Source organism: Durio zibethinus, chromosome 11 (assembly GCF_047325235.1).
Source record: "Durio zibethinus cultivar Kanyao isolate XHJ-2024 chromosome 11, ASM4732523v1, whole genome shotgun sequence".
Lineage (NCBI taxonomy): Eukaryota > Viridiplantae > Streptophyta > Magnoliopsida > Malvales > Malvaceae > Durio > Durio zibethinus.
In genome coordinates this window covers 23,299,187-23,323,015 of record NC_143172.1, presented here as the reverse complement: position 1 = coordinate 23,323,015, position 23,829 = coordinate 23,299,187, and the positions used below count along the sequence as shown (strand labels likewise).

At 35.0% G+C, this 23,829-nt stretch overlaps 1 protein-coding gene across 4 annotated transcripts; it reads left to right on the top strand.

Moving 5' to 3' along the window:
* Window positions 1-51: 51 nt before the first annotated feature.
* LOC111290415 (transportin MOS14-like) lies at window positions 52-23,753 on the top strand. Of its 4 annotated transcripts, XM_022881713.2 has the most exons (27): window positions 52-511; window positions 1,959-2,036; window positions 2,118-2,180; window positions 2,575-2,622; window positions 2,693-2,839; window positions 4,281-4,412; window positions 5,659-5,699; window positions 6,477-6,568; window positions 6,704-6,831; window positions 7,681-7,756; window positions 7,929-8,049; window positions 8,118-8,217; window positions 9,487-9,568; window positions 16,888-16,970; window positions 17,841-17,957; window positions 18,379-18,430; window positions 18,702-18,857; window positions 19,526-19,649; window positions 19,756-19,837; window positions 19,922-20,010; window positions 20,120-20,194; window positions 20,290-20,344; window positions 21,717-21,836; window positions 21,916-22,008; window positions 22,080-22,225; window positions 22,735-22,912; window positions 23,051-23,753. In XM_022881713.2, the coding sequence occupies exons 1-27, from the start codon at window positions 380-382 to the stop codon at window positions 23,327-23,329; spliced, it is 2,889 nt and encodes a 962-aa protein (XP_022737448.2). In that variant the 5' UTR covers window positions 52-379; the 3' UTR covers window positions 23,330-23,753. The 4 variants fall into 4 exon arrangements, with proteins under 4 accessions (XP_022737448.2, XP_022737449.2, XP_089624470.1 ...); XM_022881714.2 differs by lacking the exon at window positions 4,281-4,412; XM_089768344.1 differs by lacking the exon at window positions 17,841-17,957.
* The last annotated feature ends 76 nt before the right edge of the window (window positions 23,754-23,829 follow it).

The window sequence follows — 23,829 nt, the reverse complement described above, 5'->3', positions numbered from 1 at the left end:
TTGGACCCACAAACAAACAAGATAATAATCCACAAATCTCTCAGCCATCGCATTGACGGAAAGAGAGTCAAAGATATACGAATCAGACGGCTATAACCTCACTTCGCCTCTCCCTCATCACCAATCAGAGCTTCCCAAACCCCCCGAATTCACCGAGGGGCGCCAAAAACCCTCCCAAAATTTCATTAGAAAAAACAAATCAAAACTCAAAAGAATAAAAAAACAAAATAAACCCTAATTAGAAAAAAAATCAAATCAAATCTCCTAACAGTGGAGTGCAAGAGAAAGAGAGCTCTGTTTTGTTTTGTTTTTCTTTTGTTTTTATTTTCCTTATTTCTGCGAGCCTACAGTTGAATTTTGAAATCGAAAAGAGAGAAAAATGCAAAGCATGGAGCTACAGAACACTGTTAAAGAAGCCCTAAACGCGTTGTACCATCACCCCGACGATGCGGTGCGTATGCAAGCTGATCGATGGTTGCAAGATTTTCAACGCACCCTCGATGCTTGGCAGGTATTCTATTCTTCTTTTTTCTTTTTGAGCTTTTTCGTTCGATTTGTGGATATAAGGCTGTGTTTGTAAAGGATTATTTCCATTGTTATTTCACAATTTTTAGCAAAAACTTTTAATTTTTATTTTTTTTATTGGTCGAGCTTAAGTTCAGATGGCGAACTTCATGATCATTAGGAGTATTAACTATTGTTATTGTACTGTGCTTTATTGCGGTGTCTGGTTGAGGAAATCATGATAATTGCAGGGAATTGTTAGGATTTAAAATTTTATTAATTTATTGAGAATAATTGATTTCTAAACAGTGAAAATTGTACGCTCGGTTTATGTTCCATAATGATCAAAGTAAAGCCCAAACGAATATTTGGGAAATCAAATGCACATTTCTATGTGATAGATTTAAAGAAAAGCACTTTCCTTATTAGCAGTTCATGTTGAGAAGGATTATACTGTGTAAATTACCTAGTCTCACATCAAGAAAAAGTTAATGAAATAATTGCTGGAACTGTTATTACCAGCTATTTACCAACTGACCTTTCCACTCTCTCACTGATTTTCAATTCCTCTTGGGCATGCGAGCACCGCCATCTTCCCTCTAGTAGGTTTTATTACTTCTGGTCTTTGTATTAAGCTCATTTGGCAAGGGGAGTATAATTTTGAGCATGGTTTAACATTTAGATAATTATTAGAAAAGTTTCCTCAAAGGTCAACCTAGTGATAAGTGTGCCCCTTTTAGTTTGTCTTTAGCACAATACTGCTATTCATGCATAATTCAAGATGCTAGAAAAAGAAGCAAGAAGAAAGTGGACAAGTGAAGGATTCGCATGAGACATAGAATTCTTTTGAGATTGCCTGAAAGAATTAAAGGACAGGCTCATTTACTGAAAAATGTTCATTTATTTCTCTATACTAGCCATAATCCATCTGGAGATGGTCTGATTAAAATGTAGTTGGTTTACTGCTAGAAGAAGCAACAGGTAGTCCTTTCTCTTATGTAGGGCTGGATACATGGATCATATTGCAGGCATCACTGTGCTCTATTTAGAACCATGTCTCAAGTAAGATTAATAGCAGTAAGGCCCTTTCTGATAGTTTCCACCCACATCTTCTGGACTTTTCCTCCCCTTTTGACATGATTGTTCTCTGTTATGTCCTTTAGGAGTGTTTCTAGGTCTTCATGTCACATGCCCAAACACCTTAAATGTATCTCCCCTATTTTTTCATTGATTTGTACCACCTTACCTTTTAAAATCTGTCTGTTCAGATTAGAAAAAGAGAGTGTCTGGTTATAAATTTTTTATGGTGACATGAATCCTCTTGCAAATTAGATTCATCTTTTGATTCACCTTCAATTATAATGCTTTGTCTTTGTTTCTTCTTATGCAATTTTCTTTTTCCTTTTATCCAAATATGTTCTCATGTTTCGTTTGAACCTTTTTTTTCCTCTTAGGTTGCTGATAATTTGCTTCACGATGCCACTAGCAATCTAGAGACTTTGATATTTTGTTCACAGACTCTTAGAAGCAAGGTAACTTTAACATACACTTTTATGCTCAATGTTCAAGATCAAAATTTTATTTTACATTTGATGGTGCATTTGTTTTGATAGGTACAACGTGATTTTGAAGAATTACCATCTGAAGCTTTTCGCCAGTTAAGGGATTCATTAAATGTGAGTTGGTTTATGCATATTTTTTATCATTGTAGAAACTTGAATTTGAAACTGATATCAACTGCTAATAGAAATGACATATAAAATAGATAATTTTCCTTTTTTAAAAAATTTTTTTTACTGCTGCACTCGCTTTCATGATTTCATAGTATATGAGTAGGATCATAAAACTTGTATTTTTCTTATTCCTGGTTCTGGTTCAACAATGTATCACATACCGTTATTATTTATTTACTTCTTTAAATCTGCTCTCTTCTGCTGTAGTTAGCTTGAATTCTTATGTAAGTTGCTGTTCTGTTTGTTATGTGTACACATGTAGAGATGCATACTGCTATAGATAATACTTGGGCAACACCTGTATAAAGATTTATTGTAATCGATATTTCATATGCAGAACTTGTTGAAAAAGTTTCATAAAGGGCCTCCTATTGTCCGGACTCAGGTACTATACACTTGCAGTCAAAATTTTTTGATAACATGAATCTTTTGTGCTCAGTTATTTTCCTTTGTAGATTAGCATTGCAGTTGCTGCTTTGGCTGTGCATGTTCCTGCAGAAGACTGGGGAGATGGTGGCATTGTCAATTGGCTTCGGGATGAGATGAACTCTCACCCAGAGTATATACCAGGTTTTTTGGAGCTGCTTACTGTCTTGCCTGAGGTATGCATAAATTTAGGCTTGAGTTATCAAGTTCAGATTTGTTGCTTGTTATATAGTTTCGCATTTCTATCTGATTTCACCTTAACCTAGAATTTAGTTTACATTCTTAACTGGTAATTGTCTAATTAGTTAATTTTTTTTTCTGGTACATACCTTGTAAATAAACATTCTGAACTAATTAGTTGATGATTTTAACTGGGATGCACTTTTCATTTAATCTGAATGCTGTTATTCTATTTTAACATTTTCCTGATGCCTTACATCAAGTTTGGTTGGGCTGAATGGCTATTCTCTTCAGCCCATATTCCAAGACCATACTCTACTCCTTCATTTGGTTTAAATGGCTATTCCAAGGAATAGTCATTCAGGACTTATTCATTAAAAGGGCTGAACAGCCATTCAGGGCTCCCCCCTCAGAATGGCAGTGGCCACCAGTAGCAAGAAATATTTTTATTCCCAAAACACCCTTTAATAGTTTATGAGATCACAACTTTAACCCCAAACATATACAAAGCCCTAGCCACTGCAGTCCACAACGACCTTTTGATCCTTTTTCTGGCAACATTTACGGCTTCATCCAAACGTTAACAACCAAAATTGATCACCAAAACACTAGATCTTGAGACAGAGTCCTAAACCCTACCAATGAAGCATGATTTCAGATCTTCATTGCTGCCAAATTTGGTCAGATTATAGGTTTGGTTCTTGTGCCAGCTACCAAAGCTTGGTGTTGCCACCGTTGAAGTTGCCCAAACAACCAGATCTGGTGTTGGACCAACAATAGTGACTAACACATGAAGAAAAAGAGGGAAGAGAGAGGGAGAAGGAAGCAAAAGTGGTCAAGGAGAGAGAAGGATAGAGTGCACTGGCGACCAAGTGTGGTTGTTGGTGTCGTCGATGTAGCCTGTCAGTGATAATATCAGTTTCCGGTGGCAGCACTGATCAACAAAGACCATACTGATGGCTAGAGAAAAAGAAAGGAAGAGAACAAAAAAATAAACAGAAAAAAGAAGAGTAGAGAAAAATTAGAGAAAAAGAGAAAAAAATTATGAATTAAAGGTTATTTTAAATAAAAAATTATTATTTTATTAAAGGGTAAGATGGTATTTTTAATCTTATTCCTTGCTTATTCCATGACATAATTTTAACCAACCAAACATATTCATAATTTCCTACTCCATTCCATTCTACAAACTAAATTATATAATATCTATACACTCTCTAGTCTATTCTCACACAGTATCTATTCCATTTGGAGAACCAAACTTACAGTTAGCGTAGGAGAGAACTTCAAACCTTCTAAATAAACATGGGAATATGGAAAACAAACGTTCTTCCTACCATTTAAATATTATAAGAACAAATGATAGAACAAATTGGTTTAATTGTGGCTACTTTGAGTTGTATATGACATCGATAATTGTTTTTTGCTTACACCCAGGAAACATTCAACTACAAGATAGCAGCTCGTCCTGAACGACGCCGCCATTTTGAAAAAGAGCTAACTTCACAAATGGAAATTGCTCTTAATATACTGACAGCTTGTTTAAATATTAGTGAATTGAAAGAGCAGGTGAGAGCTTTCCTTATTTTGTTACTTCTATGTTGTAGTTTTATTTAGTGTCTGTGTGATGAACAAAAAAAAAAAAAAAATTCACAATTCACAGCCACTACAATAGAGTGAAAAAAAACCAATGTCAAATGAGAGGGCCAAGATCAACCTATAATCTTTTGTGATAAAGGAATACCAATATAATTGCTACATACATCTCCCCTTCCCACTTGCATGCGACTTCTGATTTCAATAGCTTGAGGATTGTAGGTGGCTTTCTTAATTTCCAATAGTGAAAGATATAAATAATTCCTCCTGGAAAGGAACATTCAACTAAAAGAGACTTCTGGAATTCAAGAAATTTAGGACTAAGCATTGATTTTTCTCTTTGATCACTGAATATCATGGTGCAATTGTTGCACAAAGTTACGTGTCTTAGGTTACAGATTACTTGGCCTGCATGTGAAACCTTTTGTGATCATAGTATGTGCTAAGGTGAACTGAGTTATAATTTTAAAATTTGGGCCCGTTGGTAATGTTACTTAATCTTAGTAGTTTTTATTGATAGTTGGCTTGCATAAATATAGCTTCTTCTGCTCAGAGCATAGGGTGGGTAGGGAGGACGAGCTGCTTATGGCTCATGTACTAGCTTGAGTAAATGTAGCTTCTTCTGCTCAGAGGATAGAGTGGTAGGCAGAGCCACTTATGGTTCTTGCTTGTTAACAAGAGAATCGAGGCTGAAAGCTTAGAAAAGTAGCTTGTTCATTGACAAGCCAAATGCATAGCTGGTTTGTTCTATAGGGGAATAAAGGTGGGTCTGCTGTTCAAAAGACGAGGGTTTATGGCAATAGTCTTTCTCTGCCTCATCATCTTTTTCCTAATGTGGAGTTCAAGTTGCATGTATGATTAGAAATCTAAACCTGCTACTAAGAGGTAGAGAAAGTAGGGCCTCTGTTATCACTGGCCCTTTTCCTTGTTGCTTATGGTGTGATGTGGCAGATGTACCTTTTCTTTTTTTCTTTTTAATAATTTATTTGGTGAGGGGGATATATACTCTTTCTTATGTGCAGATAATATTGAAAATAAGAAGAAGACCTCTTCTAGCTTGTTGACTTGTTAATAATTGTCCCATCATTTTAAGTTTTCATTAAGATTTTACTAAAAAAAAAAGTTTTAACTAAGATTGATGTTTCTTACACATTACTTACTGCTTGTAACTGTTGATTAAGTGGCTTCATTTCTTACTTCAACATGATTGGTTTACCAGGTTCTTGAGGCATTTGCTTCTTGGCTTCGGCTAAAGCATGGGTATGTGCTTCTTTTACAGTATCTTTATATTTATGGACAAATACTATGTTCCAAAATTTGTTTCCTTAGGGAATTAATTTGGTTGATTTTTATGCTGTCCACACGGAATTTGGAGTGATGGCTTGTTTATTTTCCATATTGAGGTTTGGATATCTGTAAAAATTCAATATTGTGTCGCTGTTGCATGTTAGTGGTGCATAGCTATAGATGATAGTCTTATTATATTTTTATAAGATTCTATGACAGCAATTAATGGAGGATGAAGGGTTTTTGCTGATCCTGTTCTCTTTAAAAGCATCTCTGAGTAAAACTTGGTATTGTAAGTTGGGTTGTTACTTGTTACAATCAGCAAGAAGATTTTTTTTTTGTGCCATGGTGTGTAATTGGCATGCCCTCTAAAAGTTTTCTAATACACCCCCATGATGATCAGTTTTTATTTCTTGACTGTATTAAGTTCTGCTCCACTGGGAGAATTTCTGGTCCCTGTTTCCTGGGGGATAGGGTTGGATGGGTGGGTGGAGGAGGTAAGTTGATAATTGGTCAGCATTGGTTAATGTGGACTTCACCTGTTAAATTAATGGTGCTAACAGCTAAGTTAGTCAATTTTTGGTTGCTTTCTCATATTCCTCTTTCTGATTCTAGCCATAAATTAATAGTAATGTCTTTGACCACCTCCAGTTCTGTTATTTTGAGGAATCAAATTATATGACAACCCTCCTTGCTCATATTTGAATTTACAGTCATCCATGGGTTGATTTCAACTTTTATTTGTTTCAGGATCCCTGGGTCTGTACTTGCAACTCACCCATTGGTGCTAACAGCTCTTTCAAGCTTGAACTCTGACATACTTTCAGAGGCATCTGTAAATGGTATTGCATTTTTTGAGAAAATATAATTTCTCAGTCAGCTCTCCTGCTAAAATATTTTGCTAGTTGGATCTACCCTCATTGGATGGTGGTGGTTAGGTATTGGGTTTTATTTATCATTTTCCCCTATTCTTGCAGTTGTTTCTGAATTGATACACTACACAGCATTGGGAAGCTCTGGTGGTGTTTCTATACAAATGCCATTAATTCAAGTAATTGTGCCTCAAGTTATGAGTCTACAGGTGCAACTTAGAGATTCTTCAAAGGTATGATGTTAGTTTCTTTCAATATAACCCCCTCTTCTCTCTTTCTTTTTCTGAAGTGGAAAAATCATCTCATATGGTAGGGCAATCAATGGAAGTGGTGAGATATAATGGAAAAACTCTAAAGACTGATTTGACATAATACCTCATCTTTTTTTTGGTGGCTTTTTTTTGGGGGGGGGGGGGGGTGTCAGGGGTGGGGGTGGGGAGGGGTGGCCAAAAGTTAGGTCTTAGTTGGTTTGTGGGTGAAATATTCTGTGCACGGTGTAAATTTGTTTCTTGTTTGTAAAACATGCTCTATGTTGATCTTGGAGACATCAAATATTATGTATTAGTGTCAATAAGTTAATCATTCTCACCATGTTCCATGTCATAGTCTTTAGATTACTATCTTCATTATTTTAAATTGGTAAAATTAGATTTATTCTTTAGCCATAACCTAGAAGGGATAAAGTATAGCCAATTCATTCTATGTTTCAAACATATGGATGGAATTTGAGATGTTTCACTTTTTATAAATCAGCTGCAGTTTGGTATGATTGGGATGGATATATTTTGTATACATCATAGGAGACAGAAATGTGTTTAATACTATAATTTTTGGCATCTTTAGTTTTCTATATTAAGGGCATGATATTGACTTAATTCTTTTATAGAAGTATTATTTCTCTTTTTGTGATTCGTCCAAGGGTTGGCCTGCCATATAGAATTTGTTACTATAATTTTATGTTTCACTAGAAGAATTTTTAAACTACTGTTTACTTGCGGATTCTTATCGTAACATCATTACGTTATTGAGAAAGTAACTATATTTTTATATTTTAACTCCTAAATTGTACTCCGTGCTTTCAGGATGAAGAAGATGTGAAAGCCATTGCTCGATTATTTGCAGATATGGGTGATTCATATGTTGAACTGATTGCAACTGGTACATAACATTACTGTGTATTTCAACAATTGTTGAATACTTTTCAGTTTTCACCTCTTAACAGCAGATTGCTTTGAATTAATGCATGTTGCTCTTGTTCCCATGAATAATGTTGAGAATTTTGTCTGTTATTTATCCCCATCCCATTTGATTGATGGATTTTCTTTTTTAGGTTCAAATGAAGCAATGATGATAGTGAATGCTTTGCTAGAAGTTGCTTCCCTTCCAGAATATGATATTGCTTCAATGACCTTTAATTTTTGGCACAGTCTTCAGGTTATCTTGACAAAAAGGTTAGTCCATGTGGAACATTGTCTAGTTTTATGAGTTGTTATTCATTTGAATTTTTCTTGAATACCAGGAATTCCAATATTCCATTTGGTGATGAAGCATCTGTTGAAGCCGAGAGAAACCGGAGGCTTCAAGTTTTTCGCCAATCCTATGAGTCTCTTGTATCCTTGGTGAGTCTGCTAGTTCAATTCACTATTTTGGGAATTCAGCTTTGCTAGTGCCTTTAATAAAAGGTCAAAGCTATTGTAGTGTCCCTTGTATGGTCAAGGGTGAAAGGTGCCCTGAGGCTGCTAAGGCCTTGTTTACCAGGGTGCTAGATGCTAAAAAGGTACTTGCTCAAGTAAGCAAGATCTTGCTACATACAAAGTCCTCGTATTACAAAAACAGAGGTTGCTCTATTTAAAAATATAGAAATGGTGGTACTGTATCCTTTATTTTTATTACATATATGTTTTAGCAGAGAAAAGTAGAGGTATGCTTTGTTATTATATTTACGGATAAGATGAAGGCAGAGTCAGCTCTCTGTGAAGTTATAAAAGGGAAAGAGGAGAAAAGTAATTAAACATATTAGTCAGAGTGATAATTATTACCTTTATTTTTAGATTTTTTCTGGACAAAGGAAGCAGCCAAAAACTTCACATATCTTTCCTTTTGTTTTTTGGATAACCTAGACTTAAAGAAAGAGGACAATTCCATCTCAAACAAATAGACGCTAGTAAACCTATTTATGCTTGGAGAAAATCCATGTCTTTTCCTTTTTGTAAGGCACAACTAAAAAAATTAATATGTGAAATAAGAAATTATAGACATTAAAGGGGACAATTCACTTAGGCGAAGCTTTTGGTCTCCTCTTGCATTGCTAAAATGTGTGCCTGGGCACCAACAGAAAGTGCCTGAATAAAGGTGCCTACCTAGTGTACCAGGAGGTGCTTTTTTCTCTGGCACCTCGCCTTAGTGCCTTCGTGAATGCCTTGACTGCATTGGTGGCAACTATGGAGCATCAGTAAGTTTGCAGAAGCAGAAGCTGAAGCCCCGCTTCTCTATTAACCGATATGGTAGCTGTCTAATAATCATATAATTCTTTAAATTAATGTATGAGATCATTACCATAAGAATTTGTAGAATGCAATATTTGTTCCATCCCTATTGTTCTTCTGATGGTATGTAATTGGCTATTTTGAGGGGGAAAGACTTGCATAATGTCAACTCTTGCTATTTGCTTCAGTGTCCTGTATTTGTGAACAAGTATTTTATGAAAATCAATGTTTAATATTAGGTATATTTAAATATCTATCTTTGCTGTAAGGAAAGAATAGCCAATAAATATTTTGGTGGGTGAACTTTAACTGATTGCAAAAGAATGAACTTCATGTTCAATTTTAAAAATTTTATGTTTCCAATTGGCTAAAACTTTGGACTGCCACCGTTTTGCTTCACAGGTTAGCTTCCGAGTTCAATATCCCCAAGACTATCAAGATCTTTCATATGAAGATCTCAAGGAATTCAAGCAGACTAGATATGGTAATAATTGGCTGCTTTCCATTGTCTGTTATCCTTTTTTGCTGTGAAAAGCCTAATAAATGGCTAGTAAACACCACATTGCAATGAATGGTTTTGGGTTCAAGTAGTGACAAACATGGGATTTTTGGGTGTTTTTCTTGTGATTTTAAAGCCTTCTTTGTGATGCTGTTTTTTGGACATTGATGCTGGGTACTATACACAGCATCTCCTAATTATCTCAACATAGAAATGTGAAATATAAAATTAAACGTATATCATGTGCATGTGCTTATACATAACATACACATTCATATGTTGACAGTTCTGTGTATGAATGTATGCATATGATTGAATTTTCACTTGCTTCTTTATCTAACTACACTGTGTGAAACAAATATCAAAATACTTTGTAAAATTTAAGATAAAAGTGATAGCACCATCATATTTCTATCCATTTGTTTGTGATTCTGAAGGTTTAGTTCCCAACACATTACTGGTAATCCTCGAAGTTTTTTACAATTTGAATAGGGTCTTTTTGTTGATATTCCTTTAACGTATTCCAATTATCATGTTGACCATAAGGCATGTGATGGCCTCTCTCATCTAATTATTTGCCTTTCATGATAAGCATACTCCAAATGATGTAGATCATTATTCACATGTGGCCATCTCTAATGCAGTAGATAGATGTAGATTCCAAATGGATTGTAGGAGGGAGAAGACTAAGCACAAAACCTAATATCATAAACTGCATGTTTATTCTACAAGCTTGGTAAATTTACATGATTTGGAAATGGTTTCAGAAATATGTTCTTCCCATAAATTATACTTTGTAAGTGTAGGTCTTGGTGAAGGCATAGTAACATTGAATTGATTTTTTTCTGGTGTGCCTAGCCCCTCATTCTGGTGACTTTCCTTCCATGTTGGTTTGTTAAGCAGTGGATACTTTATTTGCTTATAAAAGTTTGTTTACCTTCTAGTTGATTGTTTCCGACATTCCATGTATCCAAATCACTTTAAGCCGTTCGATTTGATTGATTTTTTTGTATGTCTCTCCCTCTACTGTGCTAGTGCAATGGGCTGTTAATGACAATTTGTTTAAGTTTAATTCATGCCTGTGGAAAAACTAAGAAATAAAACTGTGTGAAAAACTAAGAGTAAAACTGAATGTATATTGAAAAACTGCTCATAGAGAATTATACAAGCACCTTAGGTTTATGTACAACTAGTGGATAAACTAGAAAACTAAATCTTTTTAAAAACTGATCTTATAATTGAGGGATTGTCTATTTTAATTTTTTGTCTTTAATTCTAGGGATACAAATACTTAATTCTAGAGATACAAATATAAATATACAGATTACAATATTACAACCAGCTGTAAATAAGTGTTTTCTCACACTCTCCCTCAAGCTGGTGAATAGGTGTTTTCCATTCTCAGCTTGAAAATAATTCTTGAAATGTTGCACTGCTGAGACCTTTTGTCAACACATTTGCAAGTTGACCCTTAGATGATACATATGGTGTGCAAATCAACCCACTGTTTATTTTCTCCTTTATGAAATGCTAGTCTACTTCAATGTGTTTTATTTTGTCATGTTGCACAGGATTTTGTGCAATGCTTATTGCAGATTTGTTATTATAGTAGAGTCTCATTGGTTCATTCCACTTGATCTTCAAGTCTTCTAGGATAATTTTTAACCATAGTAGTTCACAAATTCCTTGAGCCATTGCTTTGAACTCTGCTTCAACACTTGATCTTGCCACCATTATGTTTTTTACTCCTCCAAGTCGCAAGATTACTACCTAGGAAAGTGCAGTAGCCTGAGGTGGATCTTCTATCAATTACTGAATTTGCATAATCAGCATCTGTATGTCTTTAGACCAAGTCCCAAATTTTTTTTGAATAAGATACCTCTCTCAAGATTGGCCTTCAAATAATACGATACACGATAGACAACCTATGGGTGCATTTCTTTAGGACTATGCATAAATTGACTTATCACACTCACAGCATATGTTATATTAAGTCTAGCATGTGAGAGATAAATGAGTCTTTCAACTAATCTTTGGTACATCTCTCTATCTACAGCAGCATTTTCATTAGTTTCTCTAAGTTTATGATTAGGATCTATAGGGGTATTTGCAAGTTTACATGCGAGTTTCCTAGTTTCTTTTAGAAGATCCATCACATATTTCTATTGTGATATGAAAATACCATGCCGTGAGTGAGCTACTTTAATTCCTAGGAAGTACTTCAATCTCTTTAGCTCTTTTATCTCAAATTTTCTAGCCAAACATTGTTTTAGAGATTTTTTTTCTTTTTTATCATCTCCAGTTACAATTATATCATCAACATACACTAATAGAATTGACTGTCCCTGAATTAGAGTGCTTGATAAACAATTTGTGATCTCCTCAGCTCTGTTTATATCCCATTGCTAGTATCACTTTGGCAAATCTCTCAAACCAAGTCCTGGGAGACTGTTGAAGGTCATATAAAGCTTTTTTCAGCTTGGATACTTTGTTTGCTTCTAGAGGACTTCCAAATCCTAGTGGAATCTTCACATATATTTCTTCTTCCAAATCACCATGTAGAAAAGCATTCTTTACATCAATTGTTGAAGCTACCAATTGTAATTTGCAGCCAATGATAACAAAATCCTAACCATATTCATCTTGGCAACTGGAGTAAAAATTTCCTGATAATCCACTCCATAAGTTTGAGTGTAGCCCTTTGTTGCTAACTTGGCCTTATACCTTTCAACAGTATCATTCGCCTTGTATTTTATAGTGAAAACCCATTACACCCAACTAGATTTTTTCCTTTAGGCAACTCTACCAGTTCCAATGTCTTATTTTTCTGTAAGGCTTTATTTCTATTTTCATGGCTTGCCTCCATTTCTTATTGGATAATGCCTCAGATAATATAGTTGGAACAGAAATAATGTTTAGGCTCACAAGAAAATTTTTGTGGGATTGTGAGAAATTTTCAAATGACACAAAATTAGAGATTGGGTATAATGGATGCTTAGTACATTTTTTGGTTCATTTCCTAACGGCAATAGGCAGATCATAATCACTAGTTATAGTTTTAGGAGATTCATGCTCATTTTGAGAAATAGAGTCAAAAGACTGTAGTTACCTCATTTTCAGAGTTAGGATCAGGTTCTTGGACTGGCACTGGTTCAGGATCTGAAACTTTCCTTCTTGAGTACACTTGTAATTTCTTCATAGAATCAAGAACAATATTATTCTTTGTCACATCTTCTGTGTTTGGAATGGGTTTAGACTCAGATTTAGTGTTTGACTTAGACTCAGAAAAAATAGGTTTTGACTTAAAAAAAATTAATGGGTGAAAATGTTGCAGAAAAGGACAAATCAAGCAAAAATAAGTCTTTATCCTTATTTTCTGTGAATGAAGTCTCTCTTTGAAGATAAGGTTGAGTAAAAAATGGTTTGCTTTCTTCAAAAGTGACATTTGTAGACACATAGAATTTTTTGGTTGGAGGATGATAACACTTATACTCTTTTTGAGTTGATGAATATCCCATAAAAATGCACTTAATTGCTATAGGATCGAACTTCCCCCTATTGTGATTGTGAATATGAACAAATGATTTACAACTAAATATCCTAGGTGTGAGGGTGTTTGTGGCATTAAAGTTGACATAAAATTGTGAGAGTAGTTCCATAAGAGTTTTCAATCTCAAAACCCTTGAAGGTTACCTATTTATAATATGTGTGGCAGTGAGAACAGCTTCCTTCCAGTAGGATTGGGGTATGTTTGCTTGAAAAAGTAAAGCTCGGGTTGTGGCTAGTAAATGACTGTTTTTTCTTTCTACCACTCCATTCTGCTGTGAAGTATTAACAAAAGATGACTCATGGATAATCCCCTCATTCTGGAAATAGGTAGATAAACTCTGGTTGAAACAGTCTCTTGCATTATCAAATCTAAGAGACTTTGGTACAATCATCTATGAAAAAAGCAAACCACCTTGCATCCGAAATATTTGAAATTATAAAGGGACCCCATATGCCATTATGAATCAAGTAAAAAGGAGTAAACCTTTTTTTATTGCTAATTGGAAAAGACACACCTCTATGCTTTGCAAGTTCATAAACATCACAATGAAAATTTTTGGCATTTAATCCTTTGAACAAAGAAGGAAACGTGTTTTTCAAAGTTTCAAAAGAAGGATGTCCAAGACGGAAATGATAAAGTCAGATTTTGTCTTTATTGGGAGATTTTTCAGAAAGAAATGACAAAGGTAAACTATTCTTGATATTACTTGTATTGTTTGATGTCTCAAAATAGTATAGTCCATCCTTCTCATTAGCAAGTCCAATCCTCTTTTTTGAACTCTGGTCTTGAAATTCACAATAATAGGGATAAAAAGTCACTTTGCAATTCATATCTCTGATAAGTTTTTGTATAGATATTATATTAGTAGACAATCCAGGAACATGAAGAACTTTTTTAAGAACAAACGAGGGATTAATTTGAACATCTCCTAATCCTACCACTGTGGTAAGTGAATCATCTGCAACAACAATTTTCTTATTATTAGGACACAGGGTATATGTATTAAACTTCTGTGAGGAATGTGTCATTTGGTCTGTAGCTCTTGAGTCAATGACCCAAGAACTCGTAATAAGCTTAATCGAGACATTTAATCCATAAGAACCAGAAGCTTTACCTAAACTAGAGACTTTACCCAACGAACATACCCTAGTAGGGTTTTCAATTGGCTTCTTAGCTTCTCAATCTTTTCTTTGTCCAACTTTCTTTGTTTTCGAGACATCTATAGTACTCTGGTGATTTTCGCAGTTGACACTTCCTCAAATTGGGTGGTAGTGATATCTTTCTTTGAACTAAAACAAGTCTTAAGATATAACTAGAAATGATTCTTAGCAATGAAGGCTAAAGAAGGAAAAAATAAGATGGCTATGAAGGCTTTAACAGGTTCGGCAATGAAGGCCTAAAATAGAAGTTAGCAATGAAAGCTGAAAATTTTGCTTCTCGAGAAGAGTCTAAAGCTCTAATACCATGTTAAGCATCCAACTTAAAACCAATTGATTGTAAATGAGGGGCCCAACTTGAATATAAGACTATAGGATATTGGAAATTTATTTGATGTGGATAACCCACTTTAACAGGCTTCCATCATGTGTAGGTGAAGATGGAAGAAGCCTTTCACATGACAAATGAGGAAAGGGCAACGAAAAGAAAGTCTTGGCTCTAATACCATGTGAAAAAACTAAGAAATAAAACTGTGTGAAAAACTAAGAGTAAAATTGAATGTATATTAAAAAACTGCTCATAAAGAATTATACAAGCACCTTAGGTTTATATACAACTAACTAGTGGGTAAACTAGGAAACTAAATCTTCCTAAAAACTGATCATATAATTGAGGGATTATCTATCCTAATTTTTTGTCCTTAATTCTAGGGATACAAATACTTAATTCTAGAGATACAAATATAAATATACAGATTATAAGATTACAACCAGCTGTAAATAAGTGTTTTCCCGCAATGCCTTCTGTTAAGAACATTCTATCTGTTTTAGCTTCATTGTTGTGTCCGAAGTAACCACAGTGTCATCTGCTCACATACATAATCATAAATTTATCAAGTGTCTTATGTAGAGTGTCATTGAGGTTTGGCTTGTAAATAATGATCCATTGTGCTTATAATTTGCTCTCGATAATTGTTGCTTCAGCAACTGCTAGCTGGCTATTCTGGTCCGTTATTTGGAATACACTCCCAATGGAATTCAAGGGAAGAATCAACTGTTGGCTCTAACTTATGCTGATTGTGTGCTCCCTTGAGGAATGGTTTGTGCTATTGTAATTTGAGGATTTGATTTAAGACTATCTTGTAACTGAAGTGATGGAATTTACTTTGGCTGATTATCTGGTGAATTATAATTTTTACCAAAGTTTTTATCGTTTGTTTCAATTGGTTAAGTATAGCATATAAAATAGGAGGAAAATCATGTACAGCTTGTAAGCTGAAAGATCAGTGTCCTATGCTAGGTGAGGTAATGATATGGAAAAATCTATTATTGCAAAGAAATCCATTTTTTCTTTAGTAAGTTGCTTAACTTTCTTATCACCAGTCAAAAAGGATCAGTCAAGAGATATCATGTAAGAGTCCCTCTTACTCTAATTCACTGTTTAGCTGAGTAGGTTGGATCCCAACAACAATTTTGAGCAACTGAAAGGCTTAATACGCTGCTTTTTATTTAAACTTGATAATGATGAAGTTAGAATGTTTGTTCTATTGGAGTAACTTGGGATGTCCATTAAATGGTATCTCAATTGAGTCAGGTGTCACAAAAAATGCTTGAACATCTTACGTGCATAATGGGTGCTTACACCATATTTTCACCTTTTTGGTGGAATATATTGCTAAATATGCTTGTAGATAATTATGAGCCTTTGTTTTAATATTTCCTTGTATCTAATGTGAATGCTAAAAAAAAGTGAAAAGATTAATGGGTTAGACTACATGATGGGACTTCTCTATTACCAAACCCTAATTTCTGCATCCCATTAGTGCGAGATTTTTATCCAACAATGGCTTTTAGTTTGTCAACTCTTGTTTAATGCGAGGATATTAAATGTCTAGTGCCTCCAAGGAAATAGAGTATGCAAATCAAATTATATGTACCCTATTGTGGATGTTGTTTATACGTTTGGGTTTGGGTGCTGTTGGTTTCTCAAGTGATCTACTAGCCAACCTTATTTTGCATGATTGTGTGTAGGTACTATAGACCATCACCTAGTATAAATACTAAGCACATGTTCTCTTAGATTTTTTTTTTTTTTTTGGGTTAATGGAACTTGTTTGTTTGAATGTTTAATTGAAACGCAGAGCAGTTCTTCTTCCATCCATCTAATGGAACTCTCTACATCCTTTGCACACCCAAATTCTATGATATTTTTAGTTCCCCATTCCGTCACATATTTCATGGTTCACTTTTTTAGCACGAGTTCTCTAGCTGCTATATTATATTTCCTTAATTTATGTTAGATTATGTGCATGTTTCCAATTAGATAACATGAAGTTTGCTTCTAGGATTAACCTTTCTGGATTTTTTTTCTCTTGTATCTGAATCACTAGGCCATCATCGAATTCTTAGAGAAGGTGACTTAATAATTAACTTAATCTTTATTCATATAGTGTAAAATTTGTCTCATCATCTGTCTGGGATTTGGTTGCAGTTATATTTTGAATATAAAGGTCATTAGATTCGTTTATTTTCCTTCCTTTTTTGGAATATATATTTTGGCTTTGATGAGACCCTGATGGGATCTGTTATGTTTCTAGCTGTTGCGGATGTGTTAACTGATGCAGCATCAGTTTTATGCGGTGATGCGACGCTGCAAATTCTGTACATGAAGCTTGTAGAGGTATGTGTTATTTGTTTTGGTTGCAATATGAATTATTTTCATGAAGTTTGTTTCTTTTCTTCACAACTCCAGTAGCCTGGTGGTAGTTAATAAAGGGGCTGTAATAGGAGGCTGAATTTCAAAGTTCAAATGGTGCATGCCATTGCGATTTGGTAACTACTTGGAGTTTTGTTTACATCCTCCCCCAACCTACTTTCCTTACTGAAATAGTTATGCAGGAATTTTTGGAGAGAGAAGGAGATAAGAGGGTGGGGTGAGAGAGAGAAACATCTGTTCCAACGTTTGGCTGGTCCTTCTGCTAGTATTTTTAAGTTAATTTGTCAGGTTTTCGAATGCAATTATGGTCAGGCCAGGCCAAAAAAAATAATCTAACCACAGCATTACTGGTGGTAAGAATAGGCTTTAACGAATTTTCAGTTAATACTACCAACCTAGATTTTTTCTTGTGCTATGTTGGACTTGATCTCGTAATTTTGGCGAAGTTCCATAGGTATCTGGTGGACTGGTCTGGTGATTTTGACTTAGTTTCAATGGCCATCAGTGCTTTTAAATCTGGATATATGAATTGCTTAACTTTTGATAGCCGCCTTTTTTCAGTTCCATTTTCTTTTTAATAGTTACAATCTTTTAATTATAACTATATGCATATTTGCGGAACTTGCTAAAAATTGGCCATGAATAATCTTTGCCTGCTAGGAAACAATTTGGAAGAATGAGGTGAAGCTTTAGTTCTGTCTATGGTTATGCAACTTAAGTTTGATTGGTGTTTCAAGAAAATTTGCTAACCATATATTTTACCTGTTACTGATGGTATAATCTGTTAGAAAGTCCCTGTTGCTAAATTGAGTTCTCCTTTTTTGTGTTGCCAAGGCTGTGTCTTACTGTGGAAACGAACAGAGTGAATGGCGTCCAGCTGAGGCTGCTTTATTTTGCATTCGAGCTATATCAAATTATGTTTCAGTAGTTGAAGCAAACGTAATGCCTCAGGTATAAATGAACATTAGAATCCTCTTATGTGCTACTTTCTTTGTTGATACACCACATTGATATTATCCCAGGACATGAGCAAATGTTACTTTGGTTGGGGTCTTAACATTAACTCCCATCTCTATCTTTTCTTAAATGCATCTGCAGTATTAAGTAATGTTAAATGTGACTCACCTATTATATAAAATACATTTGTATACATATAACTTCCTAGAAGTTATGTAGCCCTTCTGGTACTATTGTACTCTGGCGTTCATTGGCAGTCTGAATGAGAGTTTACTACATGAACTTTGAACTTGAGAAATGCTATTTCTGTTAATCTTTGAATTTTATTGACAGTTTATTTGCAGTTATGTTTTGAAGTCATATGTTACTTCACAATGCTTGAAATACTCATTTTTTTATGTGGTTGGTTTTACAGGTTATGGATCTGCTTTCAAAACTGCCTCATCAGCCTCAGCTACTTCAAACAGGTAATCTACCACTTCATAATCTGTGAAATCATCCACTTTTTCACCCCCTGACTGGGGACAAGGCCAATGTGATGTGGAGATGGTGAACATCTCCTTCCAAGGCAGTAGATGTATTCTGAGTCCAAAATGCCTGCTCTCATCTGGCATTCCATGCAGAGGCGCTGCTACAAAGATAGCAAAGTAGTGTTTTTACTGTTCTTAAATTTTATAGTTTGTTATATGAATTCATCTTCAATAATCAAGAGTGATGTGCCACTGTAAAAAATGCCAGTTTGCTTAATCATTGGAGCATACTCTAAGTGGCTTGATGCTGCACCAAGTGGCTTCTCTAAGTTGCCTTTGGTGATTGATATTCTCATGGGTGGCATGCGTACCTCTGAAGATTCCGCTGCAGCTGCTGCTTTGGCATTTAGACACATCTGTGATGGTATAATTCTCTCTCTTCAACTATTTTGCTACTTTCTCTATCTACCTTGTGGAATGTTATTTTATACCCAGGACAAGTTGATGTAAAGGACGTTTATGCTTAATATTAAGACAAACTATTTTAGGTGCTTGTCATTGTACTTTGATATATAGCATGTGATGTATCTTTGTTTCAACAAATTGTTGATGACTGACAAATGATACTTAGACATTGTGGTTAGAACTTTTTTTTTTTTTTTTTTTCAAAACCATATAATGATTGATTCCTTAATAATAGTAATTAAGTGTGGGTAGTAAAATTTGGATTGACTGCTTGTCTTTTCAAATCTGTACTTAACTTTGGAGAATCATGAACTCATCATGTGAGATTGTGTATAATGGAATGCCAACCCCCCCCCCCCTTTTCCTGAAAAGAAAATAGAAGGAAAAATAAGAAAAAGAGCAGAAAACATGGAAGAACCTTGCTGTCTGCATCATAAGATACATACATATCCATATGTATGTTTGTATGTATGTATCTATATATGCATGAAATCTTCTCAAATAGTTATTGGTATATCCTTGGAAACTAGCTGTCTGAGTTTATACTTAGATGGTGAATATGTTGCTTTATATGATTCTGCATTCAGAATTTTAACTGTGGATTCAAATGGTTTCTGTTGAATGCAGATTGCCGTAAAAAACTTTGTGCTTATTGTAAACAGCTTTTCCATATATACTATACAGCAGTTAATGGGGAAGGTAGTTTTAAGGGAACTGCTGAGGACTCATTGCACTTAGTAGAAGCTTTGAGGTGTGTTTGTTACTTAACAACTTTATGTGTTAAAGATATGGATAGTAACTTATAGTTTTACATTGTCCAATTGATTTATTAATGGCTTTTTATATTGTTTCCTCAGCATGGTTATTACCGAACTTCCACCAGAGCCTGCTAAGGATGCCTTGGAGGAACTGTGCTCGTCTGTTGTTGCTCCTTTACAGGTTATTTGCTTCCAGCAGGCTTAATTAGTAATGCTTAATTTTATTTTTGTTTGACAATGGATCATTTTTATGATACATTACCAGGAAGTTATAAACCTAGGTCCTGAAGTTTTAGAGAAGAAACATGCTCGTGAATTAACTGTTCACATCGATCGATTCGCATATATCTTTAGGTGAGATAAATGTTCCCCCTTCTCCCATCCCCTTTCTATTTTCATTGTTTCTGTTGGTTTATTTTGGTTTATTGAGGTTTTTTCACCATGTAACTGGCACCGATTCTAGGTATGTAAATCATCCTGGAGCAGTTGCAGATGCAATTCACAGGCTTTGGCCAATGTTCAAAGTGATATTTGATCTGTAAGTATTGAACTTCCTAAATAGGACATTACAATGTCAGTGTTCTGGGGTTTCTGATTTGTACCTGATTTGTTCTTTAAATGCTTCTGATGCAGTCGTGCTTGGGACATGCGGACCATGGAGTCTCTTTGCCGTGCTTGCAAATATGCTGTGAGTCTGCTGTAATGTTTTACTGTTGCTGAGTCAGCTCAGAAAACTGTATTTTTAATGACTGGATTCAGATGTTTGATTGTCAATCAACATTCTGCCACACTTAGATACAAATTTGGCATTCTCCAATCAACATGCATGTTATGTTATGCCTTCTCTGGTTGCAGGAGTTGCATGAATAGATTGCACTGATAATATTAATTCCCAAGAAATATGTTTCTAATCAGATTTCTCAGAATATGATTGTTGAATTAGTTTGTTTGATCATGGAATGTGGTATGCATCTACCATTGTACTTAAACTAGTGTGTTTTTATTTATTGTAGATGAATTAATCTGTTCCATTTGATCTTTTTGTTGTTTTACTTCTCTTAAATTCATTTTCTACTATTTTGTTACTTGGTACTTCGGATGGATGTACAAGCCTAGCTGTCCCAAATCATAACATGTGCATCTCCAGGGAGAAGTTGGTAAATTAATTGTGTAAATACTATCTTGAAGACAAAGGGTCCATTTGGATCTCCAGTTGCCTTTGGTGTGGTTTCGTTGGCACCTTCAATCACACTGAAATCTTGTTTGGATCACTTGACTGTGGTGCGGTGAAGCTGTTTTCACCGTGCTGCTGAGCTCAAAGGACCAGTGAAGAATTTTAATCTTCAACCACAGCCTCTGTTCCCTTTATATCCATGCTACCCCATTGGTTTTTTCTTTTTTGCCCTCATAGCAATAGTGTAGGGATGAAAGTGCTCATACCACATAGCATTTTTTTTTTTTAATGACTATAGGATAAACTAATTAATAACAAATTAGAAATTGAATAAATATGTAAAATAAATAATAAAGTGAATAAATAATTTTAATAATTTTCAATTACTTATTAACTTCAAAAATGTTAAATAATTTTAAAATTCTATTATATAAAAACTTTAGTTTAATGTCTTTAATAATTTTTTTTTTCTCATTACTGCTGCGGTTGTGTCGAAACTTATATTTCATTACTGATTTTAATCTTATTACTACAATACTCAATCTCATCCTTGCAGTAACTAATCTACCTGCCACAGCTATTTTTAATCCCACCATCCATCCAAATCTATGTTGGATGGAATGTGTAGTCCTTACTTTGTAGGGGTAGTTGCTATTAATTATGTTATTCAGGTGCTTTCTTAGCTGAGCCATGGGTTTTATCCAGGGGCAGATTTACTTTACAGGCTCTGGGATCAAACCCGAGGATACCTGTTGACTCCTGGGTTTATCCCCCATAACCTGGTGTAGAAAAAAAGAAAGTGAATGAATTTCTTATTATCAGTGACCTGTCTGACAATAATAGCATTACTAAGCCACGGCAATGATCTGAAAGGTTTTTTTATTAGGTGAGAACTTCTGGAAGGTTTATGGGAATTACAATCGGAGCAATGCTTGAAGAAATTCAAGGCCTGTATCAACAACACCACCAGCCATGCTTCCTTTATCTATCTAGTGAAGTTATAAAGGTACTTTTTTCTTTTTGTTAAATATTGCTGATTTAACTTTTATATTCATTTTGATTTAAATGTTGATATTTGGCTGCAGATATTTGGCTCTGATCCTTCTTGTGCAAGCTACCTAAAAAATATGATTGAAGCGCTCTTCAAGCACACAACATGTCTTCTTACAAGTATTAAGGTATGGTTTCTACAAGTTGTGTTTTTTTTTTTTTTAAATTTGCGAAACTTATACCTATTTTGTTGCTACAGGAATTCACTACAAGACCAGATATTGCAGATGATTGTTTTCTGTTGGCATCAAGGTGCATTCGTTATTGTCCTCAATTATTTATTCCTTCTACTGTATTTCCAGCCTTAGTAGATTGCTCGATGATTGGTATCACAGTACAGCACAGGTATGGCCTCTTTCATTCTCACTGCCTGTGTTTATTGCATGAGCTTGTTTGTTGGTTTGTCTGTGCATGTTCACATGTCTGTGGCTGTGCACACACATTGTACATCCTTCTTACACAACATTTGTTCTAACATTTATTAGCCTGTAATCAAAAGGTACTGGGTATGTGTTTTCTCCTCCCATCTAACTTGAATTGAATTTCTTTCTTTTGATTTGGCATGTATTTTAAGGGAAACCTTTGACTTTTGGATTTTTTTATTCGCATTCTGAACCTTAAATATTGAAGACTTGAAGTTTAATGGTTTTTTAATGAAAAAAAAATAAAAATAATCTTTAAGAATGGTAGTAAGGAGGATAGATAAATAGGATTTTGAAATGTTCAAAGAAAGGAAAGAAGACATAGATTGGAATGCCCCAAAATGAGATGACATTCACTTATGATTGAAGGTAATAAATGATTTTATTATACATGTTCTAGAAATTTATTGTGTGACCGTATCTTATTTGCAGAGAGGCCTCCAATTCTGTTTTGACCTTCTTGTCTGATATCTTTGATCTTGCAAAGTCTAGCAAGGGAGAACAGTTTTTATCTATCAGGGATAGTGTCATTATTCTGCGAGGTGCTACCATTACTAGAATTTTGGTGGCAGCCCTAACTGGAGCACTCCCAAATTCTCGATTAGAAACGGTAGCTTCTGCTGCTTTATTGTATTCTTCATCTTTTATGCACATTGACATTGATACATTAATGATTAGAGAATAAGTTTAAACTTATTGCCTTAAATATCTTACATGATAAATTTCATGGGGCGTTTTGCTACTCTAGGTAGCATACACACTTCTAGCACTAACTCGAGCATATGGGATGCAAGCTGTGGGGTGGGCCAAGGAAAGTGTTTCATTGATCCCATTGACTGCCGTCAAGGAGGTGGAGCGCTCAAGATTTTTGCAATCATTATCAGATGCTGCCGCCGGGGCTGATGTCAATGTCCTGATGTCCCCAGTTGAAGAGTTATCTGATGTTTGTCGTCGTAATCGAACAGTTCAAGAGATTGTTCAGGGAGCGTTAAAGCCACTTGAATTGAATCTGGTACCTGTATCATAGTGGAAAGGAATAAGAATTATTGGAGGGGCTGTTTTTGCTGAGGCCTCGTCTTGTTTAGTAGCCAAATGAATTAGTTGATCCTGTATTTGCTGTTTTTATTCATTCTTCATTTTGTACCAGTCATCATTCGTCAATTCTCCACCCGTTTTTGAGGTGAGTGTCGGCATTTCTTTCTTTTACACTAGGGTCAGAATGGGTTGTTGTATCTTCTGCTTGAGATATGGATTCCGAGTGGTCTCGAATGCATTGGCTTCAATTTTTGGGTGACAAAAAGTTTTTCCATACAGAGTTGTAAGTTTAGTTTGTAATGGGAAAATGCTTTGAAGTTGTTTCCAGTTGTTACGAGAATGGAAGATGGTTTGTTTCTGCATGTTGCTCTGTTAAGATTACTCCATACATTCAATGAAAAAGTGTTACTTTCTAACTTTTCACTTCAGCCCAATGTTTTGTTATGCCGTTTGGCAAGATTGCTGAGTGGATCTCATAGTCATAGAAAATGC

Excerpts from the sequence above, each read along its gene's own strand:
- LOC111290415 (XM_022881713.2), top strand. The coding sequence starts at position 380 with ATGCAAAGCATGGAGCTACAGAACACTGTTAAAGAAGCCCTAAACGCG. Across the intron at positions 6,569-6,703 it reads TTCAGAGGCATCTGTAAATG|TTGTTTCTGAATTGATACAC; the intron begins GTATTGCATTTT and ends CTATTCTTGCAG. Across the intron at positions 20,345-21,716 it reads GCCGTGCTTGCAAATATGCT|GTGAGAACTTCTGGAAGGTT; the intron begins GTGAGTCTGCTG and ends TTTTTTTATTAG.